Source organism: Sciurus carolinensis, chromosome 13 (genome assembly GCF_902686445.1).
Source record: "Sciurus carolinensis chromosome 13, mSciCar1.2, whole genome shotgun sequence".
Classification (NCBI taxonomy): domain Eukaryota; kingdom Metazoa; phylum Chordata; class Mammalia; order Rodentia; family Sciuridae; genus Sciurus; species Sciurus carolinensis.
Genome location: NC_062225.1, coordinates 10,428,625 through 10,453,566, shown reverse-complemented (window position 1 = coordinate 10,453,566; position 24,942 = coordinate 10,428,625). Strand labels below are relative to the sequence as shown.

Genomic DNA, 24,942 nt, shown 5'->3' with positions numbered 1-24,942 from the left:
GGATCCCAGATCTTTGGGCCGACTCCTGCTGCCACAGGAATTCTAAAGGCATTGGGGTCGAATACACTTACGATGAATCTATGGGGGAAGGTCGGACTGATTGCTTTTCAAATACATCGCGTGGCTCCGCTGACCGGCACCCTCCAAACTCACAAGGGCACGCACGTTACTTGCATGAATCCCAGAGGAGGGTGGGAGGGAGGGAGGGAGGGAGGGAGAAGGAGAGAGGGAGAGGGGGTGGGGGAGAGCGCTAGCAGCGGCAGCAAGCGGTCCGTCTCGCACGCGCGGGCACCGCGCTGGTCCTGGGCTGCAGGTTTTCCCAGATGATGGCATCCGAGAACTTAAACAAAGAGGGCCGCCGCCGGCGCGCGGCGGCTGCAGAAAGTTGCGGTGGCGGATTTCCAAGGAGCGTGGCCACGACCCGAGCTCTTGGTGAGGCAAGCCCCCCCTTCCCACCCCCGCCGAGACAGAGATGGGGGCCGGCTGGTGAAGGGAAGAGGAAACTTTGAAACCACTGGGGACACATCTGTCTATAGGTATTATCTTGAATGGTACATCCGTGCCGCGCGCTTTACAAATCTCTGACGCGGGGGGTGGGAGGCCGGGGGGTGCGACACAGCGCAGTACTAGGTGGGGTGCGTTGAGTACTGGTTTTCATGAATTTTTTCCTCTTGGTTTGCTTTTTGACTTGCCCCCCTCCTGCCTCATCCCTCCCTCTCTTTCTTTCCTTTTTCTTCCCCCCTCCCAGACCTATGGTGAACGCCTAGAGCCTCCGAGGGAACGCCAACGTTGGGGCCGGACACTAAGAGTTAAGATGTGGCGGAGGGGGCGGAGGGGGGCGGAGGGGGAGGGGCAGGGAGGGGAAAGTGGCGAGGGGGAGGGAGGCTGGGGGACGACAGATTTCCAGCTTCTACGACGCTCTGCCTAAATTAAAAAGCAACCAATCGGAACGGCCGGAAGGGGGGCCGCGCGTCCTGAGCCAGTCATTCCAGGCCTGCCAATCACCCAGCGGGTAGCCAATCAGCGGGGGCCCTGGTGCTCGACTTCCTTGTATTTGGGAAAGTGTGGTGGTGGGTGCGCGCTCGCGGCGGAGGGTAAACATTCTACAGTCCCTGCTCTGAGAGGGAGGGACAGAGAGCGAACTGTCAGATCGGAGCGAGAGCGGGCGCCCGAGAGAGGGAGAGAAGGAGAGAGAGGGAGGGAGAGGGAAAGTGAGAGAGGGAGAGAGCGCGAACGAGGGCGCAGAGCAAGCTCCCGCTGCAACTCTGCTCCGGCACGGCCAGCGCCAGCGCCCGCCGTCGGTGCACTCTGGGAGCGGTGCAACGTGCCCACTGGAGTTGGTTGTGTATCAAGGATCCCCTATATGCACACACACACCTCCACCTCCACCAATGCACTCTTCTTCCTCCTCCTCCAGACAACTGCTGGGAAAATAATAAAACACCAACCCCAACCGTCAGCAACAAGGTAACAGAGCAATTCGACATCATTTTTTTCCTGTTCAATTTTTTTCCTTGTTATATTTGTTTCCTAATTTCTGCCCAAAAGGAAAAATGTCGCATCAGACTGTGACTGTTGCGAGGAGAATGAAAAAGGACTCTTGTTTCAGAGGCAACCTAGAGCTCCGGCAATAGCAACTCCAGAGAAATGCACCATCGCAAGAAGTTTTCCTAGGACAGAACAAAACTTGAAACGACAGGACCAGAGGGGGAGAACAGGAACCAGCCTCCCCTCTCCGCACACGAGAGCAGCCAGCATCACCACGCCTTCAAGGACGAAAAAAGTTTTACTACTCTAAGGGAGAACGAGTGAAATGTGTTCCTGAGGAGGAAAGAAGAGAGCGGACACGGGAAGGAGCGGGCCGGTGGCTGGTTATCCATAATTTGGCTAAGGAAGAAAGGAACAGCTTCTTTCTTTGTTGTCTCCCTGAACCTTCACTTAGCAGGTGGACTGAGTCCCGCGGCAGGGCAGAGTCCGCGCTCGCCGGAGGACAGGAGGAGGAGCGGGTACCCGCGCGCCCCGGGAGAGCGCCCCAAGTGCAGGTCCCCGCCCCGCCTGGTGAGCCCCGCTGGAGCAAGCCGAGCGCGCCGGGGTTGGGGGGTGGCCACGACCCCCCCTGAAAGGGCTGGCCACGGAGCGCGCCCCGAGAAGCGAGTCCCCCTCCCCAGAGCGCTGCTCCTGCTGCTGCTGTTGCTGCTGACCAAGGCCGGCCGGCGACCCCCGCGCCCTGCCCAGCGGCCTTGCAGCTGCAGCCCGGGACCGCGGCGGCGGCGGCGGCGGGGGCGGAGGCGGCGGAGGAGGAGGCGGCGGCGAAGGCGGCGGGGCCGGCGGGGGCCCGGGGCGGGGGCGGGGGAGGAGGAGCGGGGGGAGGCGGCGGGAGGCGGGGGGGCGCGGCGGCGGCGGCGGCGGCGGCGGCCGCGGCTGCTGCTGCGGCGGCGGCGGTGGTGGCGGCGGTGGGGTGGCGGGAGCGGAGCGGCATGGCCACGGCGGCTTCTAACCCCTACCTGCCGGGGAACAGCCTGCTCGCGGCCGGCTCCATTGTGCACTCGGACGCGGCAGGGGCCGGCGGCGGAGGAGGTGGCGGCGGCGGCGGCGGCGGGGGAGGTGCAGGGGGCGGCGGCGGCGGCATGCAGCCGGGCAGCGCCGCCGTGACCTCGGGCGCCTACCGGGGGGACCCGTCCTCCGTCAAGATGGTCCAGAGTGACTTCATGCAGGGGGCCATGGCCGCCAGCAACGGCGGCCATATGCTGAGCCACGCGCACCAGTGGGTCACGGCCCTGCCCCACGCCGCCGCCGCCGCCGCAGCTGCCGCCGCCGCCGCGGTAGAAGCGAGCTCGCCGTGGTCGGGCAGCGCGGTGGGTATGGCCGGCAGCCCCCAGCAGCCGCCGCAGCCGCCGCCGCCACCACCGCAGGGCCCCGACGTGAAGGGTGGCGCTGGGCGCGACGACCTGCACGCCGGCACAGCGCTGCACCACCGCGGGCCGCCGCACCTAGGACCCCCACCGCCGCCCCCGCATCAGGGCCACCCCGGGGGTTGGGGGGCCGCCGCCGCTGCAGCCGCTGCCGCTGCAGCCGCCGCCGCCGCCGCCCACCTCCCGTCCATGGCCGGGGGACAGCAACCACCGCCGCAGAGTCTGCTCTACTCGCAGCCCGGGGGCTTCACCGTGAACGGCATGCTAAGCGCGCCCCCAGGGCCCGGAGGCGGCGGCGGCGGCGCGGGTGGCGGCGCCCAGAGCCTAGTGCACCCAGGGCTGGTGCGCGGGGACACACCGGAGCTGGCCGAACACCATCACCACCACCACCACCACGCACACCCGCACCCGCCGCACCCGCACCACGCGCAGGGACCCCCGCACCACGGTGGAGGCGGCGGCGCGGGGCCGGGACTCAACAGCCACGACCCGCACTCGGACGAGGATACGCCGACGTCGGACGACCTGGAGCAGTTCGCCAAGCAGTTCAAGCAGCGGCGCATCAAGCTGGGTTTCACGCAGGCGGACGTGGGGCTGGCGTTGGGCACGCTGTACGGTAACGTGTTCTCGCAGACCACCATCTGCCGTTTCGAGGCCCTGCAGCTGAGCTTCAAGAATATGTGCAAGCTCAAACCGCTGCTAAACAAGTGGCTGGAGGAGGCGGACTCGAGCACTGGCAGCCCCACCAGCATCGACAAGATCGCGGCCCAGGGCCGCAAGCGCAAGAAGCGGACCTCCATCGAGGTGAGCGTCAAGGGCGCGCTCGAGAGCCACTTCCTCAAGTGCCCCAAGCCTTCGGCGCAGGAGATCACCAACCTGGCCGACAGCCTGCAACTCGAGAAAGAGGTCGTGCGGGTCTGGTTCTGCAACCGGCGCCAGAAAGAAAAGCGCATGACACCACCCGGGATCCAACAGCAGACGCCAGACGACGTCTACTCGCAGGTAGGCACCGTGAGCGCCGACACACCACCACCGCACCACGGGCTGCAGACGAGCGTGCAGTGAAGGCCAAGGGCGCAGCGCGAAGAGGGCCGCCGCCTCCGCAGCCGCCTCCGCAGCCGCCGTCAGCACCGCCACCGCCCCCGCTGCTGCCGCCGCCGCCGCCGTCGCCGTGCCGCCGCCACCACCGCTGCCGCCGCGCCGACCCTGCACCTGGGCCGCACCGGGCTCCAGCCCGGGCGCATCCGCCGCCTCCCCTCCGCCCAAAGACAGACAGGCATGCCCGCCCTTGGAGGAAAAGACGAGGGAGAGACAGAGCAAGGAGACATTTTTTTTTTTGAAGTCCAAGGAAAGAGGGACCAAAAAATGAAAAAGCATATTAAATACCCAGACTATTTTATATACACACGTAACAAACAAAACCTGGAGGAAAAAGGGGCAACCGTGAGATCTCGTCTGTGCTGTGGTGGTGTTTTGTTTTTTATTTTAAAGAAGGGTGATGATGCCCACAGCACTAAAACTGCACTCTTAAGGTGTACCCACCCTGAGATGTCCTACATGGCAGCGGGGACAGCACCTGCCTCGTCCTCCTCTCTTAAAAAAGAGAGAGAGAGAGAATCCCCCTCTTTCTTCCACTTCCTCCCTAAGGGCTGCCCAAGAGCTGCGCGGAAACTTTCCTTCCTCGGAGCGACCTGAAAGCAAGCACCAGATTTCCTCGGGGTCTGACTCTGCTCCAGGACCCTGTTTTTCTTGGCCATTTTAAAGTCGTTTGGGAAGAGGCAACTCGACTATGAAATGGGAAGGAGGGGGAGAAACAGTCTCCAGGAAAAAACATTCACAGCTTCTGAAATTAACAGACTGAATAGCAAAGCCAAAAGAAAGTATCCTCAAAGTAACCTTGGAAATAAAAGCATCGCGAAAGAGCAGAGCATGGGCAAGGGAGAGCCGACGTCCAGCCGTGAGCGGCGGGAGGCCCGGGGCTGGCCGAGTCCAGCGCGGTTGGGCTGACAGGGAGCGGAGGCCCAGCCTGCGAGGCTGCCCAGCGAGGCCCAGCCACCGATCCCGGCTTTGCCGGCAGCCGCTCGGGGTGGACCATCATGCCTAAAGATTCCACCGCTAATATTTTTTTTATTAATATTTTTTATTTTTTATTTCTGGACTGACTCAGATAAAGGGATTTAGAAAGACTGAGCACCAGCCGCTGCACTTCTCTTGACTTCTGTCCTCAATCCTTTGCCAACTTTGATTGAATGGGTGCTGTGGATGTGATTATATAATACTGCCATTTCCAAGCAGTGTTTTTGGTAGGTTTTAATAAACAGACTTTTCAAAAGACGGCAATATAGAATTGTTAGATCCGTTGTTGATCTAAAAATATTTGCTTTATATTTTCATTAAATGACTTCTTTTAATATTTTATTCAGAATACTTATGAACTGCTGCAAAACGGTAATTTATTTTTCCCCAGATCTTGTATTACCTGTTTTTTTCAGACGAGCACAAATCAAAATGAAATGAAAATATGGACAGTTGTTAGGTAATAAGGGTATCTTTTGATGTGATCATTTGATTGTAATTTAATTTGAGTAGTGATTCCGTAAGAGCTGATCGAGAAAATAAATTTGTTAGAATGAAATAGTCTGTGTCTGATGCGTAAACACTGTGTGGGAAGAAAAGAGTTCTCTAGCAAATATTTTTTTTTTACTTATGCAAATTTTTAAGTAATAGTGTTAAGGAAATATCGCCTGCTCCACATAAGGCAAATTTGGAAATTGAGAGTAAAGGATAGGCATTACTGAAACAGCTGGCATTTTAACATAGTGGTCATTCCTTGTTAATCCATAAATTTCACAATACTTGTCTCTCCCTAATTTTACTGGGTGTCTTTAATGCTTTTTAGTTGAGATCATCTATAAACGCTAGCTCTTTTCTTGAAGGTACCTGTGTTCTTTATTGAATGATTGGACTATATCACCAGTAAAAATGTGCCAACTGGTCATTAGTGGTTAATACATCCCCCCTGAGTTCAGTCTCTCCTTTTTCCTCTCTACCCACAACATATTCTTAAGTCTCCTCTCTTTTCTGAAGACTAATAGTTGTGAAGAATAGCTTGTAAGTTTATAAAATATTTTGATATCAATTCCCATAACTATATGTAATTAAATTTAAATTATTGAGCTTTTCTGTTGTTTGGGTTTTTTTTTTTTTTCTTTGATGAAAGAATATAGTTCCCAAACCCTGCTTTTGGTCCATACTGCAGACCATCTTTGTGATTAGCAGCTCAGACTTCTGTGGTTCAGTCTTTTTCCAATGCGACTTCTTGTCTTCTTTACTGGTGCTAGGGGTTTAGCTTTTGGGGTCACTTTTTGGATAAACCCTGCAGAATGGTCACATCAAGTTAATGTATCAATATTTACAATGTGGGAAAATGAAAGTAATGCCTTAGGTTGTGGGTACTAAGATGCAGAGACTCTGCTGGGTTGAGTCCCTATGTATTGGAGTGTGCTTGTTTGTTTGTTTGTTTGTTTAACTACTTAAGGGTGAGCAAGCAATGATTTTATAGACCAGTGTCCCTCCATCTCACTTAACTGTCACTCACTGCCTACTTCTCTCCTCTTCACTCCCTCTGCCTGTGATATCCATGTAGGGGTTAAAAAATCCCGGAAAACTGTGAGAGAAACAAGGAACAGTTATTTCTCTTAGGCAGGCCCTGTGTCACTTTCATAAATCAAGCCCAGCCAGATGGCCGTGTATGGGGTGGCATTATTTTAAACACCAAATCGTACTAAAAATCACAATCATTTTGATTTGTGAAATCTGAAAAAGGCCATATTTATTGAACAGAGAGAGGAAAAAAATGAAGACAGGAAACTACAATTTACTTCTCCCTGCCTTCCTGTTTCTCATTTCTCTTGCCTTTGTAATCACCCAGCCCAGTGAATTTGCAACCTGGAGTGGGGGTGGGGTGAAGTTCATCCTTTTTTGAGGGTCTGCAGGGGCGAAAGAAGGCCTCATGGAAAGCTGAGGATTGGGCAGGTCATTTGCATGTGGTGGTCACTACTGGCACATCAGATGGAATCCTGCTTTTTTCTGCAGGGATAGTGGTGCTTGATTAGACAGGGAATGGGTCTATTTAAAATTTTAGGAGGTATCTTGTTACTTGATTTAGCTGACAACAAAAGAGCTAACATTAGATTTCACACTGTTTTCTATTAAAAAGCAACCTTTGCTGATTATTTTGGAAGAAACCCTGATTTGGGGGTAGCAGAGTAACTTTTAATTGGAGAAGATGGGCAAGCAAGCCCCTTTGGATTCATTATTTTGCATCTTATAAAGTGAGCTAATACTTGGACTCTTTTTTTTTTTTTTAAACTCAACCTTTGAATGTATTTGTAAGATGAAATTCATGGTTGAAACACAAAAGAGAGGAGATATAACTGAGGTTTTGTGCTAAGGCTTATATTGTGACACATGTAAATAATGAAAATATTGTTATATATCACCAGATCTTTTTAATGAATTTGGTCATTGTGTTCCTTTGCAGCGCAAGTGTCTTGTGCTTCGTAAAGTACCCATTTGTTTCCTCCATTTCAATCCATCCCCCACCTCCCCTTCCAACCCAAAGGAAAGTGACAAAGTTCTGTTCCATGGGACTGACTAATCCCAAATTGGGCCCATTTATAGTTGACAGTATCCTGTGGCTCTTGATCAGTTGTCCAAGCCTTGGTCATCTCATTCACCCAATCATCTTGTCCTGGCAAGTCCGTGTGATCCATCATTCAAGGTGTATTTAAAATAGTCACTTTGCTGTTGTTGCCCTGATTTTTTTTTTTTTAATTTCTTAGTACTTAGCCAAGGACTGTACTTCTTTGTTCCAAAATAGAACTATTATCGATCTTAGAGGTTCCCTCTGCTTCCCTGTAGCCTCCAGCGTGTGCTCATTACTATGCTCATAATCTGTTTTGTATGAATGGTTTTCAACATTCAGAGAATAATTGGTTCTAATATTAAATGCAGTATATACTATTGATAGTTTTATCGATAAGTGTAATATTTTAAATAATTTTAACAATTAAATTTGTTTTTTAAATTATATATTTGTAAAGTATTTATCCTGTTGGAAGCAACAATATATTGTTGTATTTATTCGTTTATTTTTGTAATAAATGATCAACCTCTTCAAGCTAAATCAAAAATGACACTTTTATATATCTATACAAAAAGCATTTTAAGAGATGGGCATATTTGTACCAATTTGTATGTAAATAGAGCAAGATCCATCAATAACCTGTAGCTTTCAGGACTAAATTGAAGGAAGAAACGTTCTCTCCACATGGAGTTTAGTTTGCCCAAGTTCCAGGGTAATTAATCAACTCTAAAATGGATGCAACAAGTATTGGCACTGAATGCAGACTTGAAATTAGTTAGGAAGTGGATCTGCCTTTTTTTTTTTTTTAAGGAAGAAAGAAATTAAAGAATTTTCTTTTTGCATGAAATGCAGGTGGCTGACTCTCCTGATTAGAGCAGATTCTGTGTTTTGGTGATAACACCTAATACCTGACTATGCTCAGAACTCTATGCTGGGAATAGGAGTTGAATGAGAGTTGAGAGTTTGAGGTTATTGGTGACACAGAGGCAAGGTTAGATAGGGGAAAGAGTGGTGCTAGGTAAGAAACAAAAGAAAACAAACAAAAATCCTCTTAAAATGTGAGTGGAGAACCCCTTCCTCCTGTCCTGCATAAGTGACCCCTACAGGTGTTGCTATTGTTCTTAGGAGTGAGGCATGTGTGGGGGCCACCTCTTCAGCCCTCCCAGTTTTGTAGGTTACTTGGTCACCTCTGTTCCTCAGGGCTGCTGGTCCCAGGGCCTGAAGGTCACCCCCATGACCTCCTGGCTGCGGGAGCCCCACAGTAGGCTTGATCTTGATTTCAATAAGGAAATCGGAGGGCTCTGCTTTTACCTCCTGAACTTTCTAGTCTAGGAAAGGAAATAGCAAGGAGTCTGGAAGAGCTGGGGGTGGGGGCAGCGGAGATAGCAAGAGGGGTACTGGTGTAATCAGATTCTTTGATTTTGTTAGCCTGGCTCATGGCCTATTAATTAGATTACTCTCTCTTTCATTCTTGATTTCACATCCGTGTTTGTTCCTGTATCCTAAAATGTGGGCGCGAGCTTGGCGAGCAGGAGCCTATGATGTCACTGCCGGCCAGCGGCGGCCGCCTGGCCTTCTGGTGGGCTGTGGGCTGCCTTCTTGATGAGTCCGGTCTTCCTGGAGGAAGAGTCGGGTCTGGAAGTGACCTCAGAGGGGTCTGGGAAGAGGGCAACAGGCGCTCTCGCTGCACAATGTGTGTGTGTCTGCGCGCGCGCGTGTGCGTGTGTGCCTGTGGGTGCACGCGAGGGGCGGGGGTGCGGAAATCCGCAGCCTGGACTGAGAAGCCCTGGGGATGCAGGCGACTTGGTCAGGTGGAGGACCTGCCTGCGGTGGAAAGCTGGAGATCACAAGAGGCAGGCGGGAGGGGCCGGGGCAGTCGGGCGTCAAAAGCCGGCTTCTCTCCGGGAGGGAGGGCAGGGCCGGGCGGGGAAGTTGGGCGGTGGCGGTCGCCGTGGGGCGACCGGGTCCCTGCTCTGCCCGGCACGGCCGGGAGGCCCGACGGTGGCAGCTGCTGCGGGTCCCACAAGTTGTTTTCCTCGTGGCGACCATTCAGCAAAACGCACGATCCTTTCTCAAAGATTTAAATTTCGCGGATGAATTACCATACACCGGTTGCTTAGCAACTAAATTCAAGCAGGGCTAAGAATATGCAAGCTTTTTGTATTCTCATTAATAAAAATGCCACTCTGACACAGCAACCCGACTTTGGATCACTGCAACTTCTGTAAAAGCCGTAGGAGAATACAAACCGATCCTGCCATTTAATTACAGATCAAAATGGCTTGAAACGCGATGTTTTGTTCATCTATCTCCGTAAAAGCGATGTAAAAAATAACGGCTTTCAAGAGCAGTAGTAAATTTTCTTCTTCTTTTTTTTAATGGAGTTGTCTATCGGGGTTACTGATAATTGTCAACTGAAAGCGTTTTTGAAGCACAGGTTGAAATATCCCTTTTCGTCAACATTTCTGCTCTTTCCCCGTAGTCCCATCACCCTCTGATCTTGTTCTCTTTCTTCGTCCAATAACTGTTGTTGGTGGTAGTGATGGTGGTGTTGGTGGTGTTGGTGGTGTTGTTATGGAAATGCCAAGGCCTTGGGAGCCCTAGAGTCTAAAGAGCAGTTAGGAGAGTAATGGACAAGCCCAGTGGCTGGAGAAATAAGGAGAAATGGCAAAGGAAACTTCAGAAAGTTTCCTTGGAAGTTTGGGGCAGTGGCTGAAGGCTGGAGTGGCTCAAGTTCCAAGGCTTTGGCCAGGACCCTGGGGGAGGCATATGGAAAGGAAGGTAAGACAGGCCTGTGGTCCTCCCTCCATAGCTGCAGATTTTCCGTTCTGGGCTGGTGCTGTTTTTCTGCAGAAAATAGTTGCTGCCTCCGGTTCTGCCGACCATGGAGTTCAGAGGGCCTGGCTGACCCGGGCTGTCTGAGAAATCGTTCTTTCTGTTGCTCTGGAGCCCTCGGACTGTGGACAAAGTAAAGATGGAGCTGGACTCCTGACCCTTTGGGTCTTCAAAGAGTGGCCCAGCCCAGAGAGCAGAGCCTGAGATTTATTTACGTGAAGGACTTACTTTGCGCCTCTTGCCCAAGGATGCCGCCTGTACAGGGTGATGCCTTGGCTCAGAAGAAGGTTCCAACCTGCACGCCTTTGCTACAGTCGGAATGGGGGTGGGTGCGGAAGGGGGTTAAAACAGAATGGCCTCTTGTGCAGAAAGGTCGCATTGTGTGGGAGTGTACTGAAGGCTAAGCAGCTGGGGCGGCAGCACAGGGATAGGACAGGAGGCAGCTGAAGGCTTTTGTGGAAGTTAGGGACCGCACTCGGCCATGGAGTTCAAGGATAGCCCTGGATTCTTGGTTCAGGCCTCAGCTTCCCACGGGTGGGAAACTCAGACACCAAGGTGGGCTGCTTGTTCTCCGATCAGGTCATGGGCACCCCCACCCCAGGTCCCATCCCTGCCCGGAGACTGTGGCCCCAGGCCTGCAGGGTGATACTGAGTCGCTATGTGCGGGCTCCAGTGGCTGGGTCAGGCAGAGATGCCAACCCGCTGGACTGTGCCCAATGTACCCCCACAAGGAGATCGCTGGCCTGTTTCGCTTCTAAAGCTGCAAAAAGAGACCGTGGTTAGCTTCAGAAAGATCCAGGGGCAAAAATGAAACCCTACATTGATTCTTCTAACATTCCCAGAGAGCCAACCCCCAGCCCAACAACCTTTGTAAACTGGGAACTTCAGAAATGACATGTTCCCGGGTTATCCTGGCCCCTTAGGAATAAGGAACCTCCCAACTGACTCAGTTGAACCCGACTCCTTTCTACTGAGTACAAAAACAATAACAATGGACCCGAAACAAGACTTAAGTTGAACTATTTGATGTATTAGGATGTGCTCAGAGGCATTAAGAGTTCCTTTGCTAGTAAAACATACACAGTAAACAGGAAACCATTTATTTACAAATACAATTGCCCTAGACTAACCACATTCCATGTATGTAATTCATTAATAGAACTTTTCCTTCTTCTTTCCGTCCCTTTGGAAACAGAATTTTAACCTCCAAAATAGCTGGTGCTTGGGAGAGGGAAGGAGAGTGGTTATCCTACCTGTTTCTTGAAAAAGAAGCAAAACTTCCTGGCCAAAACTGTCTGTGGAGATGATAGACACTATAAACTAATCAAAATATATGGCAAGGGTTTTGTTTTCCTTTTGACTCTTCAGAAAAGAAGTTTGTTGCTTGCGGTTGCTGTCAACAGAGTTGCCCAGTGGAAAGCGACTGGTAACTTAGTCCTGGGTGGTGTGTGTGCATTTACATGTGAACAAAACTAAAATTTAGACAGCTGAAGCTGGCTGAGAATATATGAAAATTGTGATCTGTAAAACCTCCTCTGTTGTCATAGTTTAAAAATGTCTGCGGAAGACGCCTGTTGGATTACTTCCTTTCTGAGAAAAGCGATGCCCAGGTACCGTGCTAGGGAGGGCTTTCTGGTTACCAGGAGAGCTAGGAGCCTTTATTTATAGCACCTGAGTCTGCTGTGTTAATTGAGGAAGTTTTCTCCAAGTGAGTCTTCTCCTATAAGTTGACAGAGGAGTATTGTTTGGGGAAGAACTGGCCAGAGGAAGGCAGAACCAAGTGTGAATTTTCTGTGTGCCCCAGTGAGTGGTATTTAAACACGAAAAGCATGGAACACACCTGAATTGTGTCTGGGGCTTTGTAAGTTCCCACTACTAGACATGGTTACAAAAGGACGGAAAGAATGATCACTGAGGCTCATGTTTCATTATTGTAGCTACAAAAGAACGGGACAAACACTGAGAGGGAGGCACAAACTTTTTTTAAAAAAAAAATTTATTTTTTGAAAAAGGACAGGAGGTGTTTTGATGAAGAGCTTCCTGAGAGATCACACTGTAGTTCTACCCTGGGGACTGCCTCTCAGCAGAAGGTAAGCCCACTTAGCTGGCCCGAACAGTCATTGCTCACTGAAATAGAATAGATATTCGTTTCAAAGCTTTTCTTATGCCACCACTGAAATAAGAGGCGTCAAGACCCACCACCGTCACTACCTAGGTTCAGATAGCGCAATGTCAAGGTACAGCAAAGGGCCAGGCAGGTAGGTTCCAAACTGCCACTGTAAGGATCACAGAGGTTGAAAAGTCCCCTGCAGAGTTAAAGATAAATTCAAAAGGACTAATCAGAAAGTATAGTATCACCCAGAAACTAACAAAATGAAAATAAATGTCTTAGTAGCTTAGTCTTGAGGATCTTTTGGGTTACAATAGTGAAAAAGCCATCAGCAAATAAAATAGTACCTACAAAGTATTTTTAATTTTACGTTTTTGGAGGAGAAATCTTTCAAATTTCAGGATCGCTCCAGCCAATCTGCTGTTTCTACTTTGTACACCATGCAGGTTTCTGCCAAACAGGGCATTGAAAATGTTTCAACCCTGAGTGAAATGTCTTTAATTTTTCCCCAAAACCATTTAATATTTGTCCTGGATTTTTAAAAAGTCGTGTTTTTTTTTTTTTATATGTTTATTTTTGCTGCTGGGGATCGAACCTTGCACATGCTAGGCAGGCACCCCACCACTGAGCTACACCCCCAGGCCTGTCCTGGGTGTTTTTGTAACAAGAGAGGGATGTTAGGCAGCCTTGGGTTCCCCCGCAGTCTTGGGGGAGTGGAGGTGGGGATCAGCCAAGGCACTGAGTAGTCTGCGCCTAAAATGGGATTTATGCTGTTCAGTGAGGAGGGCCTGGCCTAGGTCAACAGTATTTACATAGGTATCCGATCCCACAGCTTCCTGCAGTGTATCAAAGAGAAGGCCTGCAGGTGAGGGGGTGGACTTGAGAGAGAGATCAGTTACTTCTCCCCCTTTGTTCCTGGGCCTTGAACTGGGGCTTCAAGGAGGGGAATCAAAGCCCCCAGAGAATGAAGCCTCCACTTCCACAAGCATCACCCTGACACCCCCTGCTAGAAAAACCAAGTGCTAGCAGCTTTGGGGCAAAATGGTACCTTGCGGAGTCCCCTGTGAGTGTGTTACGTAACACACAGATCCCTCTGCTGGGACAGGTGCACCCACCTGATTGTCTCCCAATGACTAGGTGCAGGCGGAGAGGTCTGGAGAGGAGACCTGAAGACAAATGAAAGAGGAAGACGGTGAGGCCACGTAGGACATGCACATGTAAGCTGGGGTGCATGTGAACAGTGGTGTCAGAGCATCCTCCAGAGAGCCTGCCTGCCTAAAGTGTACCTTGGGTAAGAAAGAGACATGCTTCATCTGGGGTCTGGGGGAGGCAATTGCACCCAAGAGCCCTGGAACCTGGCGCCCTGTGGCCAGTTCAAGCCAGGTTAGTAGAAAGCTGTGTCCCCCTCAACCAGCTCTTTCTGTCAGAATCCTCGAATCCTTGCCTTGCGGGGGAGGGCAGTTTCCTCCCTCCGGTTCGCCCTGCGGTGCCCACCCCATCACCCCTGCAGTGGCAGGAGAGCTACTCCTTCACCAGCACCGGGGCTGTGCTGTGGCAGCCCGGGGTCACATTCAGAAAGCCCGTTCTTCCGGGAAAGCCTGGCCCCAAAGGCTCAGGCGGTGCCGATGGTGTTTATCTACCCCAGGCATGAAGGACACACTACACTGTAAGCCAGGGACCAGCATTTTGCAGGAGGGGAGCAGGAAGGGGGGCAGTTGATCGGGGCAGATCCCCTGCGCCAGGCCCTTTCCGCAGCGGGGTAGGAGGAACCGAGGGGCCGAGAGGGGGAGCAGCTGAAAGCGCACACGCTGACAAAGCTGTAACAAAGGCTTCGTGCAAAACTACCACCAAGGATCTCTAAAGATCACACACCTGGTAGGCGTAGCCCGCTCCCGGGACGCAGAGCCCGTGGATTGTTCCCGGGGCTCCGCAGACGTCTGGGGGCTGTCAACTGTGTGTGGCTGGCTGCCGGGCCTCTCGACCTCGGTCCCTGCTCCCCCGCAGGTCTCCGCCGGGCTCCGGTGGGTGGCTGCGCCTGAGCCCTCAGGGCTTTGTCGCTGGCTGTTCCCCGGGCGGCTCAGTGAGGCGATGGCCTTGTCGGGCAGATTGCCTCGCCCTTGGTTGGCCCTGGGAAAGTCGCCGACTGCAATGGGGCCTGAAGACGCAGGCCCTCCTGCTGGGCGAGAGGGAGAGGACTCCAGCAGCTTGGAGCTGGCGGGGTGGCAGGGTATCTGCGTCACCCCGGTCTTTGCAAGGAAGGAAAGCATGCCCCAGGCCGCGTGCAGGCTAGGTGGTCACTGCCCAGCGGTTCAGCCCTGTGCACTCCGCCCTGGTCACCCCTTCTGAGGTTCTCCCGTCCTGCTATCACACTCCCATGCCGCCACACGACTCTGACCGTGACCCCGAGCGCTTGCGCAGCCCAGGCGTTCAACTGCGCGGTAGGAATTGGTGGGTAGAAAATGGCCCTTTAGCACCAGGAGACCCTCAGGGTTTAAATCCTCGTGATTGGTGAATTGGTGAATAAAAGAAAAAGAAGGGGGGGAAACACCCTCTAAGACCCGTAACTTCACCCTATTCCCCCACTGGATTCTGGCTGCATGCTCCCCTCCATGCTGATGGAGGAAGAGTCCCCTCGGGACTCCCGGCCAGGACTGGGGCTCAGCTCAGGACAGGTGAGCAGTGAGCAACTCAGAGTCCAAACTCAAGGTTAGGAGCAGGTGCGGGAACCTATCCTCCCCCAGTGACAAAGTGAGTGGTGAGGAGGCTACTCTTGGAAATGGTTGGACCTGAGTGTTAAATATGGTCGGTGCTGTCCCCCTGCTTTCAGGTGTCCCCTTTATTTAATGCAATCCAGTGGCAAGCCAGAGGGATCGCTACAGAGCTCAGCTTGGGTTTCCATTTGCCCGCACCCATCCTCCAAATGCTGAGAAATAAGGTTCAGACTTTTTCAAGCCCTCAGGCCAGGCCTCTAGACACCTCCCCTACGCCCCTCACCTCCCTCTGGCCTGGGCCAGCCCGGCCTCCCACCTCACAAATGGCCCTGCCACCGGGCCTGCTAGAAATTCCAGCTAGTCAGTCCGGCTTGGCGGACAGATTTGGGAAGAAATGAGTGACATGGTCTCCTACCCCTGGCTACATACAAGTGCAAATGAGATGCATTTTGGCTGATCAGTCCACTGTATTTTATGCAACTTAATGTGTCTATGTCTTGTCAATTCTTCTAGTCAGGAAGAATAGCAGAAATTTTTTAAAAAAATTTTATGTGTGTGGTTTCCAAGTACGATTCCATACAAGGAGCTGGGTTAGAGTGGGAACAGGGAGATGTGCTGACATGAACAACATTATATAAACCCTCCTAAAATGCAGCTCGGAGCCACAGAGAAGAAAGGGGAAAGAGTGGAATAGGTTATGGATGCTGACAGGAGACTGTGATGAAATTGGGAGGATTCTGGCTGGGAAAAGTTTAAAGCTGTAAAATTTCTTTTAAGGAAACAAACTCATTTGCATTTCCTTGGGTTGCTGAGATCAACCTCTTTCTCTCAGTTTACCTGACATCCTGAAAAATGTGTAAGGGCTGCCCACAGGGGGTGACTCCGGTATTAAGGTGCACTAGGAGTGGACAGGCTTTCTGATGCCATGGAGGCCCTGTCTGGGAGCTGAGTTTTGCTCTCTGCTTTCTATGTTAATTTTCAAGTAAGTGTAAGTTGAAGAACTCTGTCTCCAACTCTCCCCTGATTCCCTCACCATGCTTCCTGAGGAAGCAGGTCCTCAGACCTGAGTGATGTGGGGAGGCAAGGGGGTGGCCGGGTCTAAGGGACCAAACAACCTCTGGTGTTCTGCAGTTTTCCTGGCACTTTGGAGGCGCTCTGGTCTTTCTTTGAGTGTGGCCAGATTGGTCCACAGGGCCAGTATACTAGGGCCAGCTTCCCTCTCCATCCTTCCCCTCCTCAGGGGATTTATTGTCTCAGGTTTGTCTACAGCTGACCCCGGGAAGAACAACTGACTTGTTTCATCCTGTTCCCAAGCCATTCCTCACCCCATCCCCGACTTAGTGGTGAGCAGGCCCTAAACTGGAGTTGTTGACAGGAAGTCCTTGCTGGAAGTTATGGGGAGCCCTGTCCCAGCCTCTTGCCCCCTCTTCCTGGGGTTCTCGGGTTCAACAGTAAATTTGTTCTTGGGGTGCCCCTGGGTAGTTGGGCACAGAGGGAATTTACTGTTAATATGAAGCTGTCTGGTTAAGATCTGCTTCTAGGGTCAGCTGCCCATGTAAAGTAGGAGCATTAGTTTTGCTTTCAGGGCTCAGGGTGCACATAGATTGCCAACAGCCTGAGCTAGGCAAAAGAGGTTTGTTCTTTGGGAACCACTGAAGAGTGAATACCCGGGTTCATCCCATTCCAATGAGGTTTTGAGGCCCTTGGAGTTTCCAAGGGAATCCCATGCCATCCCATTACCTGCGGAGGGTCCCTTCCTTCCCTGTATTATTTCTCGCCTGACTTTAGGTGTGAGATGCCCCGTTCAGGGAAGTTTTGCTTACTCTGCCAAAGTAGAAATGGAAAGGAGACTCATGTTCATCATCACATCAAGGGAGAAAGGCCACCCAGTCCTCTGAAACTATCAAAACTTTTATGGCTGCTGAGCAGAGGACTGTGTTCATCTCAAGCAGCTCAGGTTTCTGCCATGCATCCTGGGCATTTCCATACCAGCCTGGCAACTACATCAAAACCAGATGTGTACAGTTGCTGTGAACTTCCACCCAGGAGCTGAGGCGCTGGGCAGATGTCCCGAGCAAGACGGTATGGAAGTACAGTGCCCAAAACACATCCAGTATCCTGAAAGACCATGGGACGGTGAGCAGAGGTGACCTACATCAAGAGGAGCTGCTGGCTCCTCCAACTGCCCAGTGCTTAGCCTGCCTGCTTCTGGGCAGCAGGGGAGCTCCTACAAGCTGCCCCCTTTTTTCTTCTTGTGGTGGACACCAGCAGCAGTTTGTTCGTCTCTCTCCCATGTCTTCTCCTCCCATCAAGGAACTGAGTGTGGACTTCCATTTGGAATAACAAGAGGTTGTCCATCGAGAGCAAGAAAGCAGTAGCAAATCTTCTTCATTAATAAATAAACCCAGCCACAGTCACTTTTAAATTGATAAACTCTTCTCAATAACTTTTTCTTTTTCAGTCACTTGGCCCATGACATGACAAAGCCATTTCAACCCATGAGCAAAAAGAAAAATTAAAAGGTAGACTGAATCCTTATTTCTCCTTTGCTCTCTGGGTTCAACATCCTTCACTTCCTTACCTCCCAGCATTCCCTACAACCATTACCCCATCTGGAGAGTTAAAACACTTGTTCTTTACAATCTTCTAGGGTTTTGAGCACTCTCAGAGTAATTGGACAGAGAACACACACCCACCCTATCTCAGGTCCACATCCCAACCAAGTATGTTATGACCACCATCATTGATTACACTTTACATAGCCTGAAAGGGCCAGAAAGGAAGACTTCTTTATTTACCAAAAGTAGCAAGAAACTTTACTGAGAGAAATAAATTGAACATTGTCCATGGCTATCTACTGGTGAACTCCTTGAAACATAATCTCTGGTCTTCTTACCACCTTTTTTTTTTTTTTTTTTTTTTTTTTTTTTTTGAGGAAAGAGCGATGTAAAAGTCTTAGGTAGCAGAATTTTGAAACAGCTTGATTACCTTGACCGGGTTTGAGTCTTCAATTCCAATCATTAGTAATAAAGTCATTTATAGTCATAATTGGTATTTAATTGCCTGATCTGATTAGTGCTTTATTAGTGGCCCGATTTAGTTTCGCAGAGAAGTACAGGTGGTCTCGAATGGGCAAAGGGAACCAGCCATTTGCAGGCAACTTTTTCCAGAAGGTAAAGTGCTTTTGTTGTATTTGCAGGCACGTGCCTCACACATTTCCTGCTTTTTGTAAACTACCTAAGAATAAACCTTACAGATCTGGCTTGTAATTTTTCCAGAGGAGATCACAAATTATCTAGGAGATGTGCGTGCGTGCTTTAGAGAACTGAGGACACACGGCTGCTGTTCACACTAAAACCCGAAAAGAAACTCTATGAGAAAAAGAAAAGGAACTGAACAGCTAGGAGAATCAAGTAGCTGAGCAAGTTCACTTTATTCCTTCGCAGGAAGAGGGTCAGCGGCGGCGAGCGAAAGTTTCCCGGGTGGTAGAAGAGGATGCGGCGAGGCTGGCCAGCCCTTCCCCTGCGCGGGCTGCCTGGATTCCAGGACTTTCGCGACCTCTCAGCCCTCATCACCCCTGCCCCCGCTTCTTTGCTTGGGGTCTTGGTCTCAACCGGGCTCCCCCTCTCAGAGACCTGCGGGAGGACGCCCTCTGCCAGGGTTCCCTGCGCCCGCTGCCTTTACTGGCGTGCTCCGGCTCCCCTGGCCGCTCCCCCGAGCGCTGGACTCACCCTGCGCGATCTTCCACTCCACACGCAGACAGGAAACCGGCCTCATTCGGGGCAACACTCGAAACCACATTTTATCAACACCATCAAAGCCCACAGCGCACACTTAGGGTTCTGAGCTCGGGAGCCGGCTTCTAGCAGAAAACCGGCTATGGGGGAAGGGCGCCAGCGGGGAGAAATCCTGCCTCCAACCGCGATTTCAGCTTTCTTATGGAAATGAACGCGTCGGCCTGCTCACCCCGAGCCGGGCTCCCTGTCACCAGCCCTCTTTCTGCCAACCTTTTCCTGGCGCAACCCCCCGCCCTCCCTGCCCCCGGGTTCTCGCGGTGGCGGGACCCGGGCGGACGAGCTCGCTGCGCGCCCCGGCCCTGGCGCGCACAGGGATCGGGGCCCATGGACTCCCCTCTGCTGGTCCAGCCCGAGTTGCACATTAAATATTCATAGGACTCACTACTTTCTTAAAGGAGAACCTACCGCGCGGAAAAGTTCACAGTCAAGGGGACTCACAAAAGAAGAGCTCCGCTCCTGCTTGTTCTCGAGTGGGGAGACGCATCCTTTCTGCGCCGCGGTGCGCGCTCAGACTGACATTAAGAAGAGGACTAAGGGATGGGATCACCTACCCCGACCGTCAAGTCACTTTTCTTGGAGAGTGTGGGAGAAGAAACGAACTTGGTGGCAGAAAGTTTTCTCCCTGATCACTCGTTCTGTAATTATTTTAAATTAGCGGTCGCATCTGAGGTTCCGGGGTCCCCAAAGGCCTTTTTCATAAAAGGGAGGCTGTTGGACTTCACCGGCAGGGGAGGCGAGAAAGTTTGCCCTGTGTTGTTGAAAACACGCACGCCGTGAGCTTATGGGATCTTACACTGAACAGCAATTTCCCTGGAGCGGTTCAAACAGCAATACCAAAACCTGCACCTGCCCCCGGGCTGTGGATGGGAGCTGGGGCGCTAAGCCAGCGCGGAGAGAGGGGCTGTCGTGTGCGCGTGGCGGAAGCTCCTGTCCACGTCCCATTTCTCCACCCTGCACGTCCAGGGCTTGCTGAGGCCGCGGCTAGGCTGCCCCGCTCCTCTGGGAGCGAGGCCGGGGCCCAGGAGCGAGCTGGAGTGGGAAAGGGAAGGATCTGGCCAAAGTTCTCGGTCAGTAGCGCGAGGCCCTCCCGGCAGCTCGCTCCCTCCCGGGCCCGGCCGATCCGTGACGGGACCACGCGTGGTGCCAGGCGACGCCCGCGCCCAGTGCCCGGCGCTCTCACACTCGAACAGACTCAGCACTCACGCCCCGCGGTTCTTTTTGTTCCGGGCCGGCAGCACTTTCACAGGTGGTTAGACAGTCTTGAGCGCCATCTAACGGAAGCAGCAAAAAGTTGACGCTGGGTGGAGGTTAGGGGTGTCCAGGCTGGGCGTGAAGAATGCTTCCCCCACCTTCCCCCTCTCCCGGGCCTCGACGCCCCTGCTCTTACTTGCACTCCCAAACACACACACACACACACACACACACACACACACACACACACACACATACACACACACTTGGGAACCCCGGGGCGCCCCGACGACGTCCGACAGACCAGGACCTGGGGGCAGCCCCCGCCTGCCCGCCTGGGGACCCTCCTCTGGGCAACCAGTTTTGCCTCCCTTCCTCGTTCCCTTAGGCGCCCAGAAGAAGAAGGATCCTCTCGACTGGGCCTTAATAGGGTCCTGATGTCGTTCAAGCTCTCTCTTTTTCCTTTTGGCCTGCGGTGGAAATTACCAAGGAGCCCTGAGCAGGTGCACCGGTTTTTCTAAAAAGAACATCAATAAAGAGGTCTGCAAACAGGAGCGGATGGCAAGAAGGAAGGAAGGAAGGAAGGAAGGAAGGAAGGGAGGGAGGGAGGGAGGGAGGGGGAGGGGAGGGAGGAAGGCATAGACGTGCGCTCCGAGACATTTGGTCTTATCCCCTGCAGGGCATGAGCTGGGTTCTGAAGAGCTGTCCTAGGAGTTCAGAGCAGCGGTATGGGGAAACCTGACAAGCTATGGAATCTCAAGCGGGACCCCTGGATAGGGTCGGTCAGCCACCCAGAGGGTTCCAGCCAATGTAAGGAGGCCCAAATTGGCCGTGCATTCTTGTCAGGTCTGGGGGTCTTGGTGGAGTATGGGGAGTTAGCAGAAGGGCTGGTGTTCTAGACCAGCAGAGAAACCACAAAGAAAAGGGAGGAGAGTGCCAATCAGGCACAAACCAACCTCCACTTCTGTCCCACAGTGGCCCTGTGTTTTGGGGTTTAATAATGGGGGGACCTACCTCCATACCTCTAAACAGAATGGCCTGTGGGCAGCCCCAGACACTAGGGTGGTGGGCCCTGGGGATGCAACCAGAGGTGACTGGGCTGTGGTCTGGATTCCAGGAGAAAACCAGGCATCTTACCAGTCCAGGCCCAGAGTTGCAAAGGACTGAAGCCTTCCACCTGCGCCTGTACAGAGGGGACTAGACCTCCAGCCCCTCCTCTCTCACATGTGGCATGAGAATAGAACATGATGTCATATCTACTTTTTTATGATGATAAAATATGTGTAACAAACTGGGTGTGGTGGCACATGCTTGTAATCCCAGCAGCTCGGGAGGCTGAGGCAGGAGGATCACGAGTTCAAAGCCAGCCTCAGCAAAAGTGAGGCACTAAGCAACTGAGTGAGACCCTGTCTCTAAATAAAATACAAAATAGGGCTGGGGATGTGGCTCAGTGATAGAGCACTTGCCTAGCAAGTGTGAGGCACTGGGTTCAATCCTCAGCACCACATATAAATAAGTAACTAAAAAAAATTTTTTTTAAATTACAAAATAGCACTGGGGATGTGGCTCAGTGGTCGAGTGCCCCCGAGTTCAATCCCTGGTCCTCCCCCAAAATGTATAGCACAAAATTTATCATTTTTACTTATCATATATTTATCATATATATTTACATGTATATTTCTTTATAAGTGTACATTTCAGAATGCTCACCATTCAACTTTCTGTTTCTGTGAATTTGACTTCATAGTAATGAAATCATAGGACATTCATCCTTTTAGTAACTGGTTTATTTCACTTAGGATAATGTCCACGAGGTTCATCCATGTAGTAGCATGTGTCAGAATTTCCCTCCTTTTCAGGGATACGTAACATTCCATTTTTATATATATATATATATATATATATATATATATATATATATATCACATTTGTGTCTATTGTATGAAGTGCTATTATGAACATGGGCATGAAGATATCTCTTCGAGTTCTTGTTTTTGGTCCTTTTAGGTTTATACCCAGAAATGGGATGGCTGGATTTTATGGCATTTCTATTTTAAGATATTTGAGGAACCTCCATACTGTTTTCCGCAGCAGTGTGCAAGGGTTCCAATTTCCCCGTATCCTCTCTGACACTTGTTATTTTCTGTTTGTTTTAGATAATAGCCACCCTAACTGGTATGAAGTAGGTGGGTGGGCACCGGGGATCGAACCCAGAGGGGCTTAGCCACTGAGCCACATCCCCAATCCTTTAAAAAATAAAAACTTTTTTAAAAAATTTTGAGACAGGGTCTGTCTAAGTTGCTTAAGGCCTCGCTAGGTGACTGAGGCTAGCTTTGAACCTGTGATCCTCTTGCCTCAGCCTCCTAAGCCCTTGGTATTACACATAGGTGCTAGTGTGCCTGGCAGAATTAATATATTTGATAATCCTGTGTTGGCCCCTTGTTCTAATCAGAAGCTGGAAAATTGTGCAGATCTATTTCCGTGTTCCCTATTTCTTTCTTTGTTTTCAGAAGGAGAGCAGATTCATCCTCTCTTAAGTAAAGAGGATAGAAAAAAATACATATATATATGTATATGTTACTTGTCTTCTTTCTGGATTCTTTGATGTATTCAAATTGAAATTGAAAGAGTTGCTGGTGCCCAAGACACTGCCCATTTTGGTGACGGGTGGGAATCTTTGAAGTCCTTTTTCCCGGGAGAGGGCTGAGCTGTAACAACTTGAAGGCAGGAGGGCCGTGATTCCTCCCGGGTTTCCTGGTTTGAGAGTCCTCTCAGATGCCCAGTGCCCTCTCGCTCCTCACCGACTGACTTGCCATAACCTCGTGCCAACCTTACTTAGCGTTTATGTGTGGTGCATCTACAAAGTGCCCTATTATCCTTTTATTTTTCTGCTTTTATACCAGTCATTCCCTTTTACAGCCTGAGGAGACAGGTTAGTGTTTTTATTTCCCACATGTTAAGTGAAAGTATCAAGAGTGGGCACAAAATAAGAGATGGTAATGTCTGTGGTGATGGGTCGTGGCCGAGGCTCCCAGCCCGAGCTGCGACTTGGCCCCTTGAACCACAGTTTCTTTCATCTGACAGGATGGTTGGCACAGGACAGAGATGAGAAACCAGAGCAGCAAGCCTTGGCAGGGACACTGACCTCCCTCCTGTCACCAGGCCAACTTCGCCACTTGCTGAACCGCGGAAAACTCTGTGGTGCTTTTGCTCTTTGGGGCTCAGGGGCCGTGGAGGAAGGGGGCTGGGAACACCCTTTGGGCCCGGGGTTGTGGGTGCAGCTCCCAGCACCTGGGCTCTGAGCATTTGTCTGACCCTCCCCTTTAACTGCCCTGTCTGCTCCCTGGAGAGAAGGGCCGTGCTCACATCAGGAGCTCTGAGACTTAAGACAAAAGAAAAGAGCGTGACCCTGGTGTGCGAACGCACACACCCGTGCACACGAACACGCCATCGTTCCCTCTTCCCCGGTGTAAGCTACTTCCAGGAGAAGGGGAACCTTCTGGGGGCGCTGGGACCTGGAGACCTCCCGGCATTCAGAAGGCGCTCTGGAGTGCTTGGATCCGAGCCATTTGTTTCTAGAGAAGCACGTTGGGTAGGAGCTTGCTTTTTCCATTTGCAATGGCTTATTAAGTATAAGCATCTCTCTTCTCTCTGTTTACTGAGTGATTAGGTCTCCCTCCAACTGACCCTGCCAGGGGAGATAGCCAAAGTGGATCCTTAACACACAGTTACCCTGCAAAGCGTCCTTGCCTTAAACCCCGAGACCACAGTCGGGACTCTGTGGCTCCTTTTGGTTCCTGGTTTTATGGGCAGCAGTGAGGTCTCCAGGGACAGAGGCTGTGCCCCAAGGCCACCCGTACACACGTGGCCCCCCGCTAGTCACAGTGCAAGGAGAGAAGTGGAGTCTGGCCCGCACAGAGCCAGCAAGTTGTGTGTCCTCTGTGCGAGGCCCAGCTGCAGTCACTGGCCCTTGTTAAAGCAAAGCGACCACCCTTCCTGCAGATGACTGCCCTTTCTGTCCTCCTTGCACAGACAGGGCAAAGGTGAAACAATGGCGAACCCGCCAAAAGGCAGGCACGAAAACTCTGGGAACTAGTAAGCAGTAAAGATTAACCAGACGCTGGCTGATTAGTAGCTGGTTGCCTGGCTCAGTTGGCTGGTTTCTAGGGGATGGGCTCAGTAAGAAGCTGGACCGGCCTTGCTGGCAGAGCCGGCCTTCATCAGCCAGATTCCAAAGGTCAGAGTGGAGGCAAAATCATGCAATTTCCCCAAATTTCAGAGGCTGAATTCAATTGTGGGGTTTGGACTGGAAATGAGGAGGAATTATTTCCAACTAAGTGGAGTCTTTGTCCTTCCTGCCAATTCTTCACTATGATGTAGGAAGAGCCTCAGATAGACCACTGACCTCGTTATACAGTTTCTACCTGCACATTCCATAGTATGAGCTGCAACGAAATAATTAAACGATTTCCAGCCTCTTATGTATTTTCCATGGAAGTTCATGTTCTTACGCTGCATCCTGCTCTTGCGACGAGTCTGCGCCCTTGCTATTCTGCAGTTAGAATTCGTGTTGTGACCATCATGTTTATTGTATGAATCTAATATTATTATCACTTGGTAAAATACAGGACTGAGGCAGATCCTGTGTAGGAGTTGGCATCTTGCCTAAAGGTTGGGATTATTTAATCTGCCAGTCGCTCCCTCCTTACCATCTCCTGGTGAAAAGTGAAGCTCTCAA

General features: G+C 51.4%; 2 protein-coding genes and 2 long non-coding RNA genes across 6 annotated transcripts; 3 read left to right on the top strand and 1 right to left on the bottom strand.

Moving 5' to 3' along the window:
* Nucleotides 1–233: 233 nt before the first annotated feature.
* On the top strand, nt 234–2,331 carry LOC124963047 (uncharacterized). The gene is made up of 3 exons (XR_007104633.1): nt 234–536; nt 749–808; nt 1,418–2,331. It is a non-coding gene; the product is annotated as an uncharacterized LOC124963047 (long non-coding RNA).
* Nucleotides 2,332–2,369: 38 nt separating this feature from the next.
* Nucleotides 2,370–8,273, top strand: Pou3f3 (POU class 3 homeobox 3). Its single transcript, XM_047522476.1, has one exon. The coding sequence runs from the start codon at nt 2,478–2,480 to the stop codon at nt 3,975–3,977; it is 1,500 nt and encodes a 499-aa protein (XP_047378432.1). The 5' UTR covers nt 2,370–2,477; the 3' UTR covers nt 3,978–8,273.
* A 2,480-nt stretch (nt 8,274–10,753) lies between these two features.
* On the top strand, nt 10,754–18,107 carry LOC124963048 (uncharacterized). The gene is made up of 3 exons (XR_007104634.1): nt 10,754–12,485; nt 13,643–13,796; nt 17,005–18,107. It is a non-coding gene; the product is annotated as an uncharacterized LOC124963048 (long non-coding RNA).
* On the bottom strand, nt 12,163–20,236 carry LOC124963046 (predicted GPI-anchored protein 58). Of its 3 annotated transcripts, none has more exons than XR_007104632.1 (5): nt 19,452–20,236; nt 14,378–14,678; nt 13,621–13,671; nt 12,607–12,701; nt 12,163–12,522 (listed from the first exon to the last, which is right to left on the bottom strand). XR_007104632.1 is itself a non-coding variant. In XM_047522478.1 (5 exons), the coding sequence occupies exons 1-5, from the start codon at nt 19,015–19,017 to the stop codon at nt 12,476–12,478; spliced, it is 564 nt and encodes a 187-aa protein (XP_047378434.1). In that variant the 5' UTR covers nt 19,018–19,396; the 3' UTR covers nt 12,163–12,475. The 3 variants fall into 3 exon arrangements, 2 of the variants coding, with proteins under 2 accessions (XP_047378434.1, XP_047378433.1); XM_047522478.1 differs by lacking the exon at nt 19,452–20,236 and adding an exon at nt 18,948–19,396; XM_047522477.1 differs by lacking the exon at nt 19,452–20,236 and having other exon boundaries at nt 14,378–19,396.
* Between the last annotated feature and the right edge of the window lie 4,706 nt (nt 20,237–24,942).